This window comes from Pleurodeles waltl, chromosome 1_2 (genome assembly GCF_031143425.1).
Source record: "Pleurodeles waltl isolate 20211129_DDA chromosome 1_2, aPleWal1.hap1.20221129, whole genome shotgun sequence".
Classification (NCBI taxonomy): Eukaryota; Metazoa; Chordata; class Amphibia; order Caudata; family Salamandridae; genus Pleurodeles; species Pleurodeles waltl.
The window spans coordinates 672,839,425-672,858,665 of NC_090437.1; the positions used below are offsets into that span (position 1 = coordinate 672,839,425).

Consider the following 19,241-nt stretch of genomic DNA (forward strand, 5'->3'; position numbering starts at 1 on the left):
CTGACTTTCAGAGGCACTCTCTCTCTGTGGCCATGTCACTGAGACACTCTCTACACTCAGGCATTAGTTGTCTTATTGCCACCAAGATATTTATGGTTCGGTCTTCACTTGCAATATGCTTTTTAACTCCAACACTCACTATTCATGTTTGTGTCCTACTGCTTTTGCAGATAGTTTGTTTACTGGCCAAGGTGTTTAATAACTCATCCTTCGGCTTTTATGTACTTTTGGACCTTGGTTAAGCACTAGGCCCCTCCAATTTTACGTAATGAACTATATAATAGGTCATTGCCTGACTCTGCTCTTTGATATTTTTTTATTCTGTCTACACTATTGGGTACAAGAAATTGTCGTTCTGTTCTATATATGGATATATACACATTAGAAGCTGCCCTTAGTCATCAAGGAATACATCATTAGCGTTCAAAGATGGATCAGTTGACTTCAATTAGCAGTCTTAGAATTCACTAACAGAATACATAAATAGAGGATGTAATACCTTCTTCTGGATCACACTGGTTTAGGAATGATTCAAATATGTTGTAATACATTACAAATGTGTTCACTTCAAGAAAGCAAATCTGTCAATTTTTCTGTAATGCTCTAGTTGGTTCAGAAAATGTACTGCATCTTTCAACGGGTCTATTTTTTCGAGATGAGACAGTTTTCCATGCCAACTGAATTTAGCTCGTACTCTGAAGTAATACAAAAAAAGATCTTAAACCCAATGCAAGTGAGAAATGGGCAAACTACTTAAAAAGCAGCACTCTCCACGGTGTGCAACTTACTTATAAATACAATTACAACCAAGCTAAACGTATCCAGGTCAATGTTGGGGTTCGAGAAGGTATCACAGAAGGTGGTGTAGATGATCATGAGGAGAACGCAACTGCTGATGGCCCCAAATGGCGGCTTCTTCCTCTCCAGCCAGTCCTTGATGTACCTCCGAACAATCTGCAACACAGAGCACAAAAGGGTGACTTGTGGAAGAAGCAAGGGAGTGAAGGTTGGGCTTTACGAAATGCATCTTGACAGCTGAAAGGCATGGAGAGGAGGATAATTCTGTTGACAGTCACAGAGGATTTCAAAGCTCCGCCGCCCGGCATGTAGCTCCCCTTCTGGGGAATTTAACATTTTTAGTGCAACTTTCACCAAGCGCCGGTAATGAGAGGATATTTTCAACTGTATTCAAAATCCATCCTTAATCACGCCAAATGTGTTTTTTCTAGCTGTCACGGAGACCTGCCCATTGAGGCTCCCCAAAGTTTCCATCCTCGCTGATACTAATGGATGCGTGTAATTATCACAGCCCCCCACACATCGACAGACAATTCCGAGCACAACTTTGGGGGATTTAAAAAATCTGACATCTTCGGGAATTTCCTAACGGCAGATAATCGAAAATGATCCATGGAACATTTTAATATTTAATGGTCGAACGATGCACCAGAAGTTTTTTAATTAAATTATAACTCATGCTTGAAAAGCAAAAGTGCATGTGTTGTGGGAGCTTAAATAATTCACACAGCGAATAGCTAGAGTTTTAAGACAAATGCCATTTGCATGCTCTTAGGATGCCAGAAATTAGCATGTGAACAAAAACAAGGCAGACCAAACTTTCCAACAGCTTCCTGTTCTTATGTATGCTTTTGCTAACTCGGAATGGAATGCCACCGAAGTATTACCTAAGACAAAGTCACTGCCTGGTTCGCAGACTGATATATAATGTTAATGTGGGACCCAGGTGCTTCCTGCGAGTAGGGCAAAAACTAGTAATAGTCGTGGAAATGAAGGTGCACGCGTTACTGAGGTTTGCTCACAAGACCACAATCACACAACAACGTTAGGCCTGACTCAATGAGCGCCCTTTTAGTGGCCTACGTTCCTCACACCTTCACAGAAACACAGTGTTTTGCTCTCCTCAGTGTATTCGAAAATGTAAAACAAAAAAAACAAAAACATTATTCACAGTGCTTAGAGGGCGTATTCTACAATACAAAAACGCGTCACCACATTCCAAACCACGTGTTCTACAATGTTATACAAATTGTCCACAAAGCTTAAACTGTGCACCAAACACCACAAAAGATTGTTTCCAAAAACCCAACAGGGATTTTTCCAATAGATGCACATTTCCCAAAATTCGAACTGAATGTTCTACAATGTAAAAATATTTAACTCCCAAAACTCAATCGTGTATTAAATCGTTGTTCTTAAAATTCAAACCGTTCACCCTTCAGTATGAACACACTTTTTACGAAAGCCTGAACCATGATCCTACAGAATAAAATAGTGGGGCTCCAGTAGAAAGGGTAGGTTGCAAACCAGTCGACTCTTTTTTTGCGCACCAAAAGGATTGCGACATGAACTTCATTTTGCGATGCAACTAACAGAACAATTAGTTGCAGCACAAAATGCACATTCACAGTAGTTCGCAAGTCATCGTGCTTCATTAATATGTACAAGGAAAAAGGCATTTTACAATCCCCTACAAATGCTTAAACATGAAGTGATGTTTTCTCGTTACATGCATGTCAAAATTCTTTCTTGGGTCTCGCCTGAGACAGAGCATGTGCTGTCACTTGCGGTGATCTACTGTTCATAAAAAGAGAACTCTAAAAAGGAGCTTTTAGCCCACTCATTACTTACCATTGGATGGCTTCACTGCCAATCTAATTTTCTTCCTTTACATTCGTAAGCACGTGTCAGTCAGTACCTGTTGGCTTCACTTTGCCTCAGTGTATTTTTGCTTTTTACCCTGGCTTATGGACCAACTGCTGATTGATTTATTGATCAGTGTTCTTCCGTGCTGCTTGCACTCGGATTATGGTACTTTTTTTTTCTTTTTTCTTTTGCTTGCAAGACAACTTCAAACCATTAGAATTGAAGCTTACGCTTCCCAGTATTTGTGGCATCTGACCAATTCCGAAACATAAATTTTTGGCCAACTTCCGCTTCTATGGATTCGTTTAAGACTATTGCCAGGCGGTATATGTGTTTTACTGAATTGCTGCGGTGTCATATTCACTTATTTATTTTATTTACACTTTAGTATTTTATCACTTTTTTTCATTTAGAGGATATTTTATTCATCAAACATGTAGAGATTTCAAATGTTTTATGTTTCACCCTCATCTCTACCAACCCTTGAACTCTTGTCACTCTCACCTCCCTTTAACTCTACCCACCCTTTAGCCCCTAAGTGACCCACCAGTCACCCTCACCTCGCTTTACCTTTTTCCAACCCAAGCCCTCAAGGCACCCTCATCTCCCTTTAGCTATACACATCCCTGAGGCCTCAACCCACCCCTGAGTCCTCAAATCACCCTCACCTCCCCTTTACCTCTACCCTCCCTACAACCCTCAAGTCACTATCAACTTCTTTTGGTTTTACCCACCCAGGCCCTCAAGTCACCCTCACCTCCCTCTACCCCTGCCCGCCTGAACCTCCAAGTCATCCTTGACTAGCTTTATCCATGCCTAAACCTTAAAATCACTTTTTATATACCATAAAAAGTATATTATTTTAAAAACCACACCAGCTTCGTAAAGTACTGTGGGGTAAATGTACAAATACCCATGTGGTAAAGGCTGTGTGGTAAACGTTGTTTGCCCTCAGGCAGGACACATCACTGCCCCTTCCTTAAACACTCTCCTGCCTTCACTCTACTTCCCTCTAATTGTTTTGGGGCACTATCAGTTGTTCTATGGCCCTCAGTTTGTTCGGCAGGCACCTTCCCCTTTTTGATAATTTGTGCGATGTCTCCCCCTGAAAGCCCCCTCATCTTAATGATTAGGTCTTCCTGAGATAGTACATGCACTGTCACTTGCAAAACATTTTCTTTACTTTTAGGGGGCTTATAGGCTAGTAACTGTTTACTACTGATTGGCTGTACTGTCACTCATTTCGTGGCTTCTCTTTGGTCAGTGAGTGCCAGCAGCACTTCCTGTTTGTCCCTACCCTGGAGCATGGCCCAAATACTGCTTCCCTTTCCTCGTGTCCTCTTACTGCCTTCCACTTTCAAAGGTACTTTTTTTTCCTTTTACTTGCACACCCTTCCTCCTTTGACTTCCCCGCATTGTTGCTTGCTCCCCCCCTTACCCTTCTTCTGCAACGTTGCCTGTATGGTCTGCCCCCGTTGTTGCTTGCCCAGTAATCCCCACCCCCTCTCCCTTCATTGCTTGTCCCTTCCTGTTGCACTAATGGGAGTAAAAAAATAAATAAAAAAAGAGTTCAAAAGTCACGCCAACAGGTGTCAAAATGCTACAAAGATGTAGCTGGAAGTTGAGCTCCCTGCTCTGCATGACCTTTCTGGCGCTATCTTCATGCGAGATTAACACAGCAAACTTCAGCTAACATGCATGATAATAAATTTTTTTTTGTGAAGGCAGAGAATAATCTCATACTAAGAAAATGAACCCTTGCAGGCAGCGATGGCCACGTGACAGCACTTTTTTGCCAAAATTTCAGCTATGCTGCACAGCAGCTGTGTTGCTGTACAACATGGATAAAAGAAATTGACAAAGGCAACAAGCTCTCCCATAAGGTGACCTTCTTGGTTTTGCCAATGTAGGTTTTAAAAGCAGACCCCTGTCTCAAACGGGACAGAGGCTGTTTTTTATTTTTGTTATTAAAAAGGACAGTATGGCAGCATGAAGGAAATTACTTCTGGGAAACTTGCAGTGGTCTAGAGGACCACGGATTGATGGACTGAGGTGGACTGCCACCAATCATATAGACAGCTTCCACTTTGAAAAGGTGTCACCACTCCATGTAGGGCATTAGTATCTAGTCAATGGTTTGTAACTGCTGTCGTAAAGCTCGTTCTTTGCAATGGGGAAATAGTCACAAAAGGTACTTTGGAAGTCAGAAATACTTTTCTGACTCTTAAAGTACCTTTAATACATTGCAACGTGTGCTTCTGAGGTCACACAGGCTGTGAATTTAGGAATCACAAGCTTTGTGATGCCTAAAGGACACTGTACATCAGCCCACTGTTCCAAAAACGTGCACCATGTATTCTAAATCAAGCAGTACTCAAGTCCCAAAACTCAAACCATGTGCTCCAAATGTATAAAACACATCGTTTCCACAATATTCTTTAATATCATATGCACTCTCCCAGAACAAAACACTTAAGTGGAAAATATCTTACTGAGTACACATTAGTAAAAAAGGCTGCCTCGTTGCCTCAGACAGATTGTTACAAATTAAAGGGCTTTACATTCGCAAAATCGATTTTATTCAGTCACAAAAATGTTGGCTCCTTAAAAACCACAGTATCAAAATATGCATTATAACAGCAGTTAAAAAATATTTTCCTATGCACACACAAACTCTTAATAATCTTCCTGAGCATTAATAGAGGGAGCAGTCGACAAAACTATTGACCGAGACACTTCGTCAGGGGTCAGATTTGTCCAGTCCCTTCACTTAAATTCACTGTCATCTTGTTCCATAGTTTTCTTTTCCTGTGCCTTCCTTGACTCAAGAGTTATTCATATACTAGGATACAGAGAATCTCATGCCCTGTGCAGTCTTCTTGGAGTGAGAATTTGTTTAACAATCCCTGTAGGCATTTCTTAATAAGAAGAGCATTTCCTAAAAGTTCAAGTGAGGTTAGTCACAAAGCAAAAGGTGAACTATGCAGCATGGGGTATGATGGGCATAAGATTCACACAGCTGAAGTTTAGCTGCATGGGATATGATGGGCATCAGATTCACATAGCTGAAGTTTAGCTGCATGGGGTATGATGGGCATAAGATTCACATCGCTGAAGTTTAGCAGCATGGGGTATGATTGGCATAAGATTAACATGGCTGAAGTTTAGCAGCATGGGGTATGATGGACATTCGATTCACACAGCTGAAGTTCAGCCGCATGGGATATGATGGGCATAAGATTCACATGGCTGAAGTTTAGCAGCTTGGGGTATGATGGGCATAAGATTCACACAGCTGAAGTTTAGCTGCATGGGGTATGATGGGCATAAGATTCACATGGCTGAAGTTTAGCAGCATGGGGTATGATGGGCATAAGATTCACATGGCTGAAGTTTAGCAGCATGGGGTATGATGGACATACGATTCACATTGCTGAAGTTCAGCCGCATGGGATATGATGGGCATAAGATTCACATGGCTGAAGTTCAGCCGCATAGGATATGATGGGCATAAGATTCACATAGCTGAAGTTTAGCAGCATGGGGTATGATGGGCATAAGATTCACATGGCTGAAGTTTAGCTGCATGGGGTATGATGGGCATAAGATTCACTTAGCTGAAGTTTAGCTGCATGGGGTATGATGGGCATAAGATTCACACAGCTGAAGTTCAGCCGCATGGGATATGGTGGGCATAAGATTCACATAGCTGAGGTTTAGCTGCATGGGGTATGATGGGCATAAGATTCACACAACTGAAGTTCAGCCGCATGGGATATGATGGGCATAAGATTCACATAGCTGAGGTTTAGCTGCATGGGGTATGATGGGCATGAGGTTCACATAGCTAACATTTAGCATAAAACTAATGTGCTGAGGTGTATACGACAATGTCACCATTTAAAGAGGTAAAGCACAAGAGAAAAAGATTTCACAAAACGCATAAGCATTATAAAAACGTAAAGGAGATTTTTTTCTAGTGCACACCAAGAGCTAACAGCTAAATGGTATGCATCCAAAAGTGGCAAGACGTATTATTAAAACATTTATCACTTAGCCTGAAAACATTTAATTCACTTTAAAAAATATACATATGAGTCATTTACATTATGTTTTTTGCATATTCGATGTGGCCTTGATCATTAGTTCATCTTTCAATTGCTTTACCTGGCTATATTTATTATTCTAATTCCACTGTCTGTCAATTTAGGTGATAGATACAAGTCACTGGTGTAATGGTCAAAGAATGAATTAATTTTTTTCATCCTAATGTTTTCATCATTTACCTAACAGGTTTACAAAGGCCCACCTGTGGCTGCAATGCTGCACCTCGACATCTGCCTGAGTCCCGCAGTCATAGGAACATTGCGAGACTGTTCTTTTCAATGTTTATAGTCCACCACACTGACTCAAATGGTGATTATACAGGAAGCGATTCATTCCCAGATATCAGCAATGCCCAGGACAGGATACTTGTCTGATGTGGAGTACCATGGTACCTTTTTCTGGAATTCGTGACCTCTCCTCCTCAGTCATAGACATGTTTAGCTTCCCAACAAGTCATAGATGGCAACACGCCACAGGATGTAGGACTGGCGATGGAACACCACCATCATGGTTGCACCGGACCAATGCTTAACCAGAAAGCAAAGTTCTGAGTTTTCACAGAAATGAAGACCCTGAACCACAGCTGGAGCACCCCCAGAAACCTGCCTGCGACAGACACAAGTGGAGGTCCTTTGTTGCGGCCCTAAATGTCAGTGGGCATGAGTTGCAGTAAGTAAGTTAAGTTTTGAGTGTGCACAATACTCCATAAATACATGGTAAGCCACTTTGGCTTCTCAGCCCTAGCTCCTTTGTCAACGTCTGTCACTGGACTGTCTATTAAAAATTAAAACACTTAAATACATGGATGCCAGCAATTCCCAATGGGATTGCTCTATTATTTACAAAGTGTTTCTCTCTAATTGGCCATACTACAGTATTTGTTTTCTCAGCCTTTTTGTTATGGCCTGAGTAAGTACGTTTTAGGCAGCTAAAACACGGAATTACATGTGGCAATCTTTTATTTTGTAGACTTCTAGTTGTGGTTCTACTTGGTAACTGCAAGCCTGCATCTGGATTGGACGCTGTATCACTGCGTTTGCATAGGAAAGTATCAGCTCAGCGCCTTGAAGCTGCCTGGCCACGTAAAAGGTCTATAAAAACAAAGAAATAAGAACCACGGTAGTTTTTAAATGTGCTTTTACCCTACTCAAGTCAAGAATAAATAAGGCTCCTGTTACTTATTTTGCAGATACATACTGTCAGAAAACAATACTATATTTTAAAGAAAGAAAAATATAGAAAATTAATTTTCTTTTTCATGACACTGTACAGTCATTGTAGACTTTTAGGCCAATCTCTTTGCAGCTTGACAGCGTGGTGAGTTAATCAAACTTTAAATGTGCACATACTTTTTACTACAATGCTAATATTTTGATATAGGTGTTCTGTGATATTATATTTGGCTACATATATTGCTAAACTCGACAGGCATCAAAGTGCGAGTATACATTCATCAGTTAAACAGATGTGGAAGTATATTGGGTACAACTTCATTTGTTCGCAAATCACAAAGAATATTTGGATAACTACAAATAGTATGAGCAAGAAGTATGGATAAATACATACATAAACGTCATAAAAATCAATACCATAAAGCTAGGAGCCGTATTTATAAATAAGGGCACAATCCCAGACATGTTTTGACACGAGCTGCGAGCTGTGAGCATCAGGCAGTTGTTCTGAACAGTACAGCAGGGTGGTCAACAAAGCGAAATCTCAGCATATCTTTGTAAGAGATCAGACAGGAGGCCTGCAGACCCCGGACAGAAAACACCGTCCGGGTGTCTGACACTTGTGGAAGGAAGGACGGAAAAAAATAATCTTCAGAGTCGGCTAGAACAGCTAATGTGCACCTCAGCGTACCTGACTGCAGCAGGAAACTGCAGTCACATATGCAAAGGAGAAGTGACTGGGCCACGAAAGCACAACGAGCTTTGATTTCTTTTGTTCTGTTATGTCGAGGTAAGCGCTGCTCAAACACACGGGGTCCTTTCCGCATTCAAACATATTCTCTCCAGTGTTTCTCCTAGACTTGTGCAAGGATGGCCATTGCACAACCAGGCTGACATTCATGAATCACTTCCATGGAGCAGGGCCATAAATATGTTACGCGCGCACTTCTCGAGTTTAAAAAGACAGGATGACGCCACTCATTTTCAAGCTGTTAAATCTAGAGCGCCCGAGCTATCCCGCCAGATAAATCAGCAACGGCGAGGCTGGAGAGCGCCTGAAAGATAACGTCCAGGCGGCCTCCCCGTTAATTATTCATGTGAAACAGTGAGTTTGTTTGGTGTGCCGCTATGAGCAATGTTCTAACTGGTAGAACGTAATGAAAGCACAGCGCAAGTATACTTCATTATCATTTAATCATAAATTACCCCTTAATTCAAGACATAAAAAAGGGTCTGTCAAGAGCACTTTGGGAAGGGATAAAGAGGCCAGGTGCAGAGAGAACAATAGCCTGATTTGCATGGCAATCTCTTTAGCTTTTTTTTTTTCGATCTGGCGTTAGCCAAGGCCTTTAGATTTTACAAAAAATAGATGAATAATATAATATGTAAACCATATAATAGCTTATAGGGTATTTCAGTCAACCCTATTCATTCATTGGTCAGCACACTTAAGTTAGTGACAGCATTCAACTCTTTCATAAGGAGCAGATCCACACACAAAGTAGTTCCCTTGAGAGCCAGCTCTCACTACAATGGCAATGTGTGCTTTTTGAAAAAAAACTTTTTTTGCTTTAAGACACCTTTTTTTTTTTAGGGTAGAGCGGGAATTTCATTTGTGAAAGGCATGCATACGTCATGCCTTTTCTGGTGTTTAGCCCTCTCTGAGAGCACCGGTAAACTACTGAAAATATACGAGGCTCCATGTTTTCTGCATGGTTTCTGGACTATTTTTTCTTTTTATTTCCTACGCAACGTTATCTCGCTAGGCAGTAGTCAAAAGTTTTGCATCACATCAGCCATGTTACATAGATAATTGCATAACTGCTGATACATTTGACTGCGAGCGAACTTCTGTTTCCTTTTGTGTGCTCCTTCACGCTCATGGCATGGCGCTTTAAATCAGCTCGCTTATGTAAAACTGTATTACTTTTCAATTTCAATTTATGTGGCAAGAAAAGTCTGGTTAGGACTTTACAACGCTAATATCTCTAAGTCGAACAAATGAGAGACCCATTGGATTGCAAATGCTTGTTTAATACTGGTGAGAGCCTGGAACGCTCCCCCACACACAAAAACAGCTCCATAAATACCATAACCAAACCAAACCAGCATTGACAAAGCCAACAGAAAGCTGCCAAACACAGACCGTATTGGCTCTGTATGTGCTTGTTTCAACCAAGCCATCAGACTTGGGAATCCCAAGCTGGAAACATGAGGTGTACAGAGGGCAACAGTTCACTGACATAAACGTATATTATTATTAATAATGCCTGCATCATAGACACTAATTTTAGACATATGGCCTTTCAAGTCACTGCTGTCCAGATCTGTATTCATGGTGGCTTTTTAGCAAAGGCTGATTGTCTGGTTACTGACTGTGACCAAATATTTAATGATATAATTTTATAGCTGCATTAAAAAGTAGTAAATATACATTATTTGTGAGCAAAGGTCTGAAAACATACAAGAAAAAAAGAAATAAGTCAAACACAAAGGGCTCTGAAACTGAAACGGAACAATGAAAAATAAATGTTAATGGGATTTCTGTCTCAGGGTCAGTTTGGGCAAAGACCACACCTTGGTGAAACCTATTAACACATCACCTGCCAAACGTAATTCCCCAGTGTGATACTTGGACTTTTATTTTGCAACAAAGCTCTCTACACTAGTGGTTCTAAACCTGTGGTCTGGGGACCCAAGGGTGTCCGCAAAGCCTACTCAGGGTGTCTGTGACAGCTTAGAACATTAAATAATATTACCAGGTTGATAAAATGTATATAAAGAAGCAAAATGTAAAATTGATCATTTTAAAGCGTTCTGTACACGTGAAGGAATTTAAAATTGGAGGCTAAAAATTAAGCCTGTATCCTTCGAATGGTTGGTGGAGGCAGTGGAAGTGCATCCAAAAGAATATAGTATGGCCTCAACTGATTTTTAAAAAACTTCAACCATTCTAATTAACATTGTGATAATTACATAAAATATTTCACCACTTGTGTATCGGTTTGAATTAATGCTTGTTTCTGTATTTTTTGCAGTTCAAATCATCGAAAATGCTTAAGGCGAGGCCCAGTAATGACTCAGTCGGGGGGAGAGGGGAGCGGGGGGATCCCTAGATTCCTATACTGATTTGGCATGGCCCCTGGGTTCCAGTTAATAAGTGGAGAACCCACAGAAGTCAAAAGGTTAGGAACCACTGCTCTACTTCCATTGCTGTTTGCAAACACTAGTGAAAATATGCAAGTTCTCAAACTCATCGTGCACATAAAATGCAAAATACCGCCAAGTCCTTCAGGACAATATCACCCTTTTTTCCTAAGAAAAGAAATTCTACTGTCCACGACTCCAATTTTAATGCAATGCCTGGTTTGCCATTTAAATCTATTTTGCTGGGAGGCAGCATCCTATACTCCTCCACACAAATAACACAAGAGCAACTCCTGCAGCCCATAACTAACTGCCGCCTTTCAGATTTCATAAATGACCCTGTTACGGCGCGGCATCTAATGACAATCCATTTAGCTGCAAATTACATCCTCCTGACGGTCTTTAACAACTCCTCAAGGCATGGAGTTTTTAAAGATCTCTGGAAGGCAGTTTTAGTGAGATGTCTGCTTAAACAAGCCTGCCCTGGGCGTCAAAAACATGAACAATCTTAGATCCATCTCCTTGTTCCCGTTCTGGAGAAAGTGGCCCTGCATTAGCTTTGGTACTTTGCAGAATCTAACAACCCAATAGACGAGCAACAGGCAGACCTTTGCCCCAGTCACAGAGTCTAGCTAGTGGTCATAACAACCCTTGATGAGATTGTGCAGCTCATTGATAAAGGGGAAACTAGATTGCTAGTCCTCGCAGACCTGTGAGCAACATTTGATGCCATAGACCACAACATCCTGCTTCTGATCCTGGAAGTAGCAGATGCCATCAGTACAGTTCTGGATTGAGTAAAACCTTTAATTTCAGGGAAATCACAAGTGCTCACTCATTGCCCGTACTCCTCAGAGGTGTATGGCTTAGGTCATGTAAGGGTGATTCCTCTCATCATTTATGTTTAAAATGTACATGCGGTCTCTTGCCTAATGGATGCACCTAATAAACTGATGATACTCAGCCCATTATATCCTATCTAGTGTGCAAGAGTCTCCCAGTCAAAAGACATCTTACAGAGTCCCTTCTCATTGTCAGGGAGTGGATGGTTAACAACTTCATGACCAAAACTGAGATTTTAATTACCTCAGTTTTATCGGTCATGGAAGCTCCAATCACAAGCCATTATTGATAAGGTATTTTATGATACCCATACGTCCAAGAGGAGACAACCAAATAAACACCTCTGTGCACATTGCTCAATAGGCTGGAGTCATATAGTGCCTCAACAGGGAGCCGGAAGTGATCCAGTCAAATGAGAGTGATACAATCGAGCGTGTTGTCCTCCACTACATTTACCCTTTTTAAAATGTATTTATTTACAAACATAACAGTCAAGGAGTTGTAGAAACTACAGTTATGTTAAGTTCATTGAACAATTAATTTGAGTTTTAAAATCACACACAGCAATTTGTCTATCACAAAATGTTGATAATTGCTCTTCTTGGCTAATCAAATTCACCTGCTATGGTGAGTGACTAACCAAGGCAGGTGGGTTTAACTCATTACCTGGTGACTTTTCTAATTCCACAATATTAAGTGGATGCATCAACAATATATGGACAGCAGTTTGCAGTACTACTACATCTGAAGGGCAATGTTTCCTTTCCTGTAAGTAATTCCCATCCCGGCTAGCTAGCAGGCATAGCTTGAAGCTTTATTTAACTTAACTTTAATGAGAGAAGCTGAATTTGAAATCGTTGTCATTTACCTTTAAATACCTTTATTGTGTTTAATGGTATGACAACATATACATTTTGAGCTTGATTACAAGTTTAGATGCTATTTATAACACCGGATAAATAACGATACCACGAGGCACGTTATTCATCGGGTGCGATTAATAACACCTATTATGAGTTTGTGGAGAATATCGTGGATTTGGTGCTTAATGCACCAAAATCTGCATGGTATGTTAAATACCGTATGACTTTTCCACGTTAAATTTCAACAGGTTTGATCTGCTAAAATTTAGCAACAGTTGAGGTATTTAACACATCCGATAATTATCAGATGTGCTAAATACAACCAAACTTGTAATTCTGACCTGTGCGTAAACAAGGGTTTGTGCACGGATCGGAATTAACCGACTCACTCATATACACGCACTTAGCAGGGAGAAGTCTTAGATAACTCAACGAGGTCCCAGGCTGTTCCTGCCTATAAAAGGTTGGTCTTCACCCTTAAAAGACCTCCTTTTCTGAGATTAAATATTTTACAGTTTCATCTAATATTACCTCATTTAAACTCCTTACTAAACTTTAAGGGTGGATTACTGAATCAAGTTAAGACCTTCTGACTTACCTCACCCCTTAGTTAACCAGGGAAATAGGGAGATGACTGTAAAATGCGTTTTTTTGTTTTTTAATTTATGGAGGTGGGATTGTAGCGTCTTGGCTCTTTTAGTCCTGTATCTTTGTCGCATATGGTGATGTGGTTGTCTTGCGATGAGTATGATGTGCGCAGTGTATGTTAGCAATTACACCACAGATAGGAAAGATGAGATGAAGACATGAACAGCTGGTGTTGATATGTCTCCTAGTGAGGGTGGACTGGTGTAGCGTCGCTCCTCAATTATGGTTGTGTTTCCTTCAGTAATCCTACGCCAAGTTACTTCAAATGTGGATACTCACTACTTATTAATGATTACGAATTTAGAGTTATCAGGGTATCGTTTCAGGACGGGGATAGTCACATCTGTGTGAAAAAAATAAGCCCTGAGTGCTGGGGAGCAGTAGCACAACATATTTACATTCCTCATAAATGTACCTGCCACAAATTATTACTTGTACTTTCGCGCAACCCTCTGTTTTGTGCAGAAGACACTGCATCAGGTCTGCCCTTCTGCTATGTCTGTGCGTGGCATGCCTTTTAAAACTGACAACTCTCTCCTTTCATCAAATGTGGGTCGCAAGCGTCTCTTCATTATTAATGAGCAGAAGAAATGAAATAAAACATCTGCGCCAATCCTGCGGCCGCATACATGTGCAGAGTTGTCAACTGCTGGCCATCCTCAACACAGCTCCCAAGAGGACAGGACTGATAGGCGTGTGTGTGAGCGAGCACTTCTGACCGAGTCTACCACGGATAGTTGGATGGAATGCGGTCCTGCTTCGTCCTTTGGAACAGACGGTGTGTTATTCTCAGGAAGGAGTAAACAAGGAAGCGGCATGATTAGTAAAAATGGACTAAGTGTGATATACTGCTTATGCACCAACATGGCACTTTGCAATTGCTATTGCAAATGGCATTTGTACAGAATGCGCTCTGTCAGTGGTATAGTTTAGGATCTAAAGAAGTATTAATGATTAATTTAATAATGAACTTAAGGAATCAGAAGTTAAATAAAAACAAGTATTGTTCAGCATGTACCAAAAGCACCATCACTACCTAAAAGTAACACTGTGTACAAAGACTTGCCAGCAACCTCAATTCTTTTTACCGGTCAGCACACTCATGGGACATTTGTGACCCGGAGAAGGAGTGGGTTCTGCGACCGGGAGAAGGAGTGGGGAGCCAGCAACCAGGAGAAGGGGTGGGTTTAGCGACCAATAGAACGGGTTGGGGACCAGCGACCGGGGAAAAGGGGTGGATTCAGCAACCAGGAGAAGGGGTGGGTTGGTGTAGGGGAGAGGAGGGTTCAGTGACCAGAAGTAGGGGTGAGTTTTCAGCAACCAGGAGCAGGGGTGGGTTCAGCAACATGGAGAAGGGGTGGATGGAAGGGGTTGGTAGGAGTGGTGGGTTCAGCGACATTGAGAAGAGGTGGGTGGCTGGGAAGTAGGGGTGGGTTCAGGGACCGGGATGAGGAGGAGAAGAAGAAATACCACAATCACAGTGAGAGCAGTGGAAGGATACTAATCAAAAGGAAGCAATGTGTGCTTGGTACATTCTCCACAAAAAGAAAAGGAAGTGACAGCTGGCATGCATTAGCCAATCAGGAGGCAATAAAGAAGGGCATGAACGAAGCCAACAAATGGTAACCAATTGGCAGGCTCCAAGCCCTTTACTGCAAAAATACCCCTTGCAGGGACAGTACAGCTAACAATGCATCATGTACAGATATAATACAAAAGAAAGGGCATACGATGATCATTCACACAATACAAAATGGTTTCCAAATGTTAACTGTAATGTCAACGTATTACTATTTCACTTGTGCCTCTGAAGACTGAGTCAACCAGTTGACGTGAATTTTCCCTGTAAATGACATATTATACAGCAAGTAAAAGGTTAGGACCGCATCAGGCAGTTGTATTTAAAAACACACAAGCAGGGTTTGAAAACACTGCCTTGCCTTCCTTTGACTTTTACGTAGGTGGAAAAATGTGCTTCTGACTAGGGAATAAACCTTTTGAACTGACATGTGGTGAGTTTCCACAATGGATTATATTATTTTTATAAATGCCACAGCAGGACGGAAAACATGAGCTTAACTGAAGACAATGACATGGCTCCGGGCTTATAATGGCTGATATAAGCCTTCTGCTCCAACAGCCCAATGTTTGCCTTTCGGTTTCTCCCTTTTAAGTTTAGAAGATTCTACCCTCAGTGGGCGGATTGTTCTAATATCTTTGTAGCCCTTGTGCCTCAGGCTATATCAGTTGTTAAAGGCCCTCACCTTTGTTATGTGCCCACAGCTGCGGCTCGGGCCTATAACTCTGTTCCTGGTTCTTTAACAACCGATATAGCTCTCGGCAGCCGGCTATAATAAAACCTTACTCACATATCTTCCTCATTGTATGTATCAATATTTAATTCCATAGTTACTTTCACAACCAATTCCAGGCAGTATTTAACATATATTTCCCAACGTCTTTTGGGGCACCTGTCCCATCTTGAAGAAAACTAAGGGTTTAGCACAACACTGGATTCAAACATAATATACTCTTAGCAGTGACTATCAGCACATTCTTAGAGAATCACAACATTGAATCATTTTAGAGTTGATACCGGAATTAGACGGATGAGATGATAGCGAAGTATAAAAAGGAAAATGAGCAAAGCAAATTGAGACAAATAAATTGTGACATAAGGTTATAAAAGCAATATGTACAAATGGGCATACACTTATTGAAGGAGAGGTCAAAATTTAAACCCCAGTCAGACACATCAGATGCTACAACCGACAGTTAACATGGAGCAGTACTAATAATGACAGAAATACAGTAGAAAACCTCAAACAGAACAATTTATATGGCACAAGCAGACATCTTTTTAGACCAAGCCAAGAGACAAAGAAAGAGGAGGAACAAGCTTTGGCAAAGCCAACAGGTTTTGCCTATGCAAAATCTATTGGCTTTGTCAAAGTTTTTACATGTTGCATAGCAGTTGAGCTGCTGTGCAACATGGCTCAAAGCAGGAAAAAACGTTATGACATGGCCAGCATTGTCCAAATCATATCACTTTTTTTTTCTTCTTTTTTTACTTCAAGCAATTTTGCACAGCAGTTGAACTGCTGTGCAACATGACAATACGTTACTTACCTGCAACTGTAGTTCTCCAGTACTGGTATCTTTCATAGATTCACATATGCTTGAATCATTAACTGTCATCGAAGTGGGAGTCCCACTGTACCACAGAAAACAGTAGTCAATTATATTCATAACAGTTCATGTGTAAAAAAAAAAAAAAAAAAAAAAAATCACTTTCATAGCGTATCCTCATCATTTAATAAGAACCTAAGTCCAGCCAATCAGGTGACCGCATCCTCTAGAACACTGCCCCGAGACTTATTTCCCTCAGATTTTCTAGCACAAGTGAGATATTAGAACTCAGACCACAGGTCATGAGGGGAGACTTTATAGAGAGGAGGGTGAGTCACAAGTGAATTTATGAAAGATACCAATACCGGAGAACTACAGTTAGAGGTAAGTAACTTATTTTCTTTGCCAGTATTATATATTTCATACACTCACATCTTTGAATCAGTAGTTAGCAGTTAAATCACTTACAATTAATAACATAATTTGTTTATAGTGGATGGTGGGAAATACTTTTATACATGGCTTACCTTATTGAAATAGATGGCACAACAGTGCTTGTACCACAGCCACATCACTCTTGTCAATAATGCTGTGTGAAGGTGCGTCTTCCAGTCCATGTCGCTACTCAACATATTTGTTGGATAGGCAGACCTGTGAAGCAAGCACTGGTAGTAGACACAGCCCTTGTAGAGTGAGCTTTGACAATGGCTTTCAGGCTTGACTGTGGCAGAACTGGATAGCTGCTGCAATCCATCTAGCAATGCTTTGTTTGTAAACTGTGAAACCCCCATGGATGTTTCCATATGCAATGAATAACAGATCCATCTTACGGAATTATTGTGTCCTGTGTAACTAGAATTTGATACATTTCTTGATGTCCAATGTATATAAGGCACTTTCTGCCATAGTTTGGGAATTGGCAAAAATGTCCTCAGTACTATGTGTTCATTCAAATGAAAATCAGAGGAAACTTTAGAATAAACTTAGGATAGGTCCTCAGCACTACCCTGTCTTGTTTGAATTGTAGGAATGGCTCTTTAAATGTAAGTGACTGAATATTACTGACCCTTCTTGCTGACATGAGAGCTGTAAGAAGTGCTGTCTTCCAGATCAGGTATTGTAGGTCTGCTTTGTGAATGGGATCAAACAGGGTCTTTATCAATTGTCCCATCACTATATTAAGGGCCCAGAATGATGAGGTATTTTAACAGATATACTAGATCTCTTAAACCTTGAGTAACAACCAATTTCTGAGTCTTCATAACTTTGTCTGTTGCTCCTTTCTTTAGCATGATGGAGATCTGCTGCCAAAGTAGCATTAGGTGGGTAGGAGGCACTTTCAAAGGAGTATTTAGTGGTTTCTTGATTCAAGGGTGTGCCCCGAGGGATTACACCCAGAACCCCTCTGTCTGTCGTTATGAGGGACCATTAAGGGAAATAGTTTCGACCCCAAGTGAGTCGCAGAAGATAGCCAGCACCATAAAAAGGCCAATGCTTTCTAGTAGTGTCTCTCCCTTGGGAAGGTTGCTTACAGTTGGGCCCTTGTTTGTATGCCGCTGTTAGTGGCTGGTATTGTTGTTTTTATGGCTGATAACCACCTCTGTAGTGATAAGACCCTCTACCTCTAGCTCCTTGAAAGGGCGGTTTTCTAAACAGTAACGTTCCCAAGGAGCTGGCTGTAGCCAGTATCGGCCTTTATAGCTAGTAGAGCATCATCTACATGTTTTCCCAAAAAGTGCTTCACCATCTTACAACATATAGAGGATCCTGCTCTGTATTTCTAGCCTGAATAAAGTGGAACTCGGCCATCCTTGCCTTCACAGAACAGCTACCCCTGCCAGCTGTCTAAAACTAGGTGACAGTATGTCAATCGCAGAATCAATGACTTCAGCGGAGATTCTCTCCCTCTTCTGGCAGAATATTTCTGGCTTCACCTTTTGTCTTGTCTGGTGCATGGGATCAATGTATGGAACGGTATTAGACCACATCTGCCTGTCACAGCAGACAATACCGCTAAAGAATTAGCTGCTCTGACATGGACGAGAATAATTTTCCAATATTATCCAGTGGTATGGTAATGGGGGTAGATGGATTCTTTGAGCGCCACTGGGCCGATTGTGATTTTACAGAGTCCGGCATAGGGTAGCCAATTAAAAACACAGGTGAATCGCCCACTGCTTTGTATTTTTTATCCAGCTTAGGCAGCACTGCACACACTGGAGCTGGAAACTTCATAGTCTTGATGCCTTTTTCCCCCAGATAAAATCAACAACGGGAATCTCTGATTGTTTCCTTTATGATTTCAAGGAGCCAAATGAGGAAACCAATCTGATTGTTTAGTCACAAGGGGCAGCTGGAACCTTTTTGCTGCCCTTTCAATAAGGCTGTGGAAGCCACCAATGTCATCTTGTGGGGAATCCACTGGTGGTGGTACTGGTGGGGATGGAGTTGGTATCAGGTAGTCATCCCACTCAATAAGGACTAAAGTAGTGCCTCTGTTCTCCCCCTCATCGCTATCCTCGTCCGTGGGAGGTGTGTCATCCACAGGGAGCTCAGCTAATGTACTAGCCAGTGGTGGTAATGAGATCGGCAGCTCAGTTAAAATACACAGTGGGCACATAACCGGTGTGTGGACCTGAGGCGACCGCATTTCCTTGGGATCAGTGGT

The 19,241-nt window shown here is 41.3% G+C and overlaps 1 protein-coding gene across 2 annotated transcripts in view; it reads right to left on the bottom strand.

The window, feature by feature from the left end:
- SLC10A7 (solute carrier family 10 member 7) overlaps nucleotides 1–19,241 on the bottom strand; it is a 661,109-nt gene that overhangs the window by 126,491 nt on the left and 515,377 nt on the right. For both annotated transcript variants that reach the window (XM_069242617.1, XM_069242618.1), the window contains exon 8: nucleotides 789–954. In XM_069242617.1, coding sequence (XP_069098718.1) covers nucleotides 789–954 — 166 coding nt within the window. The remainder of the gene's footprint in view (nucleotides 1–788; nucleotides 955–19,241) is intronic.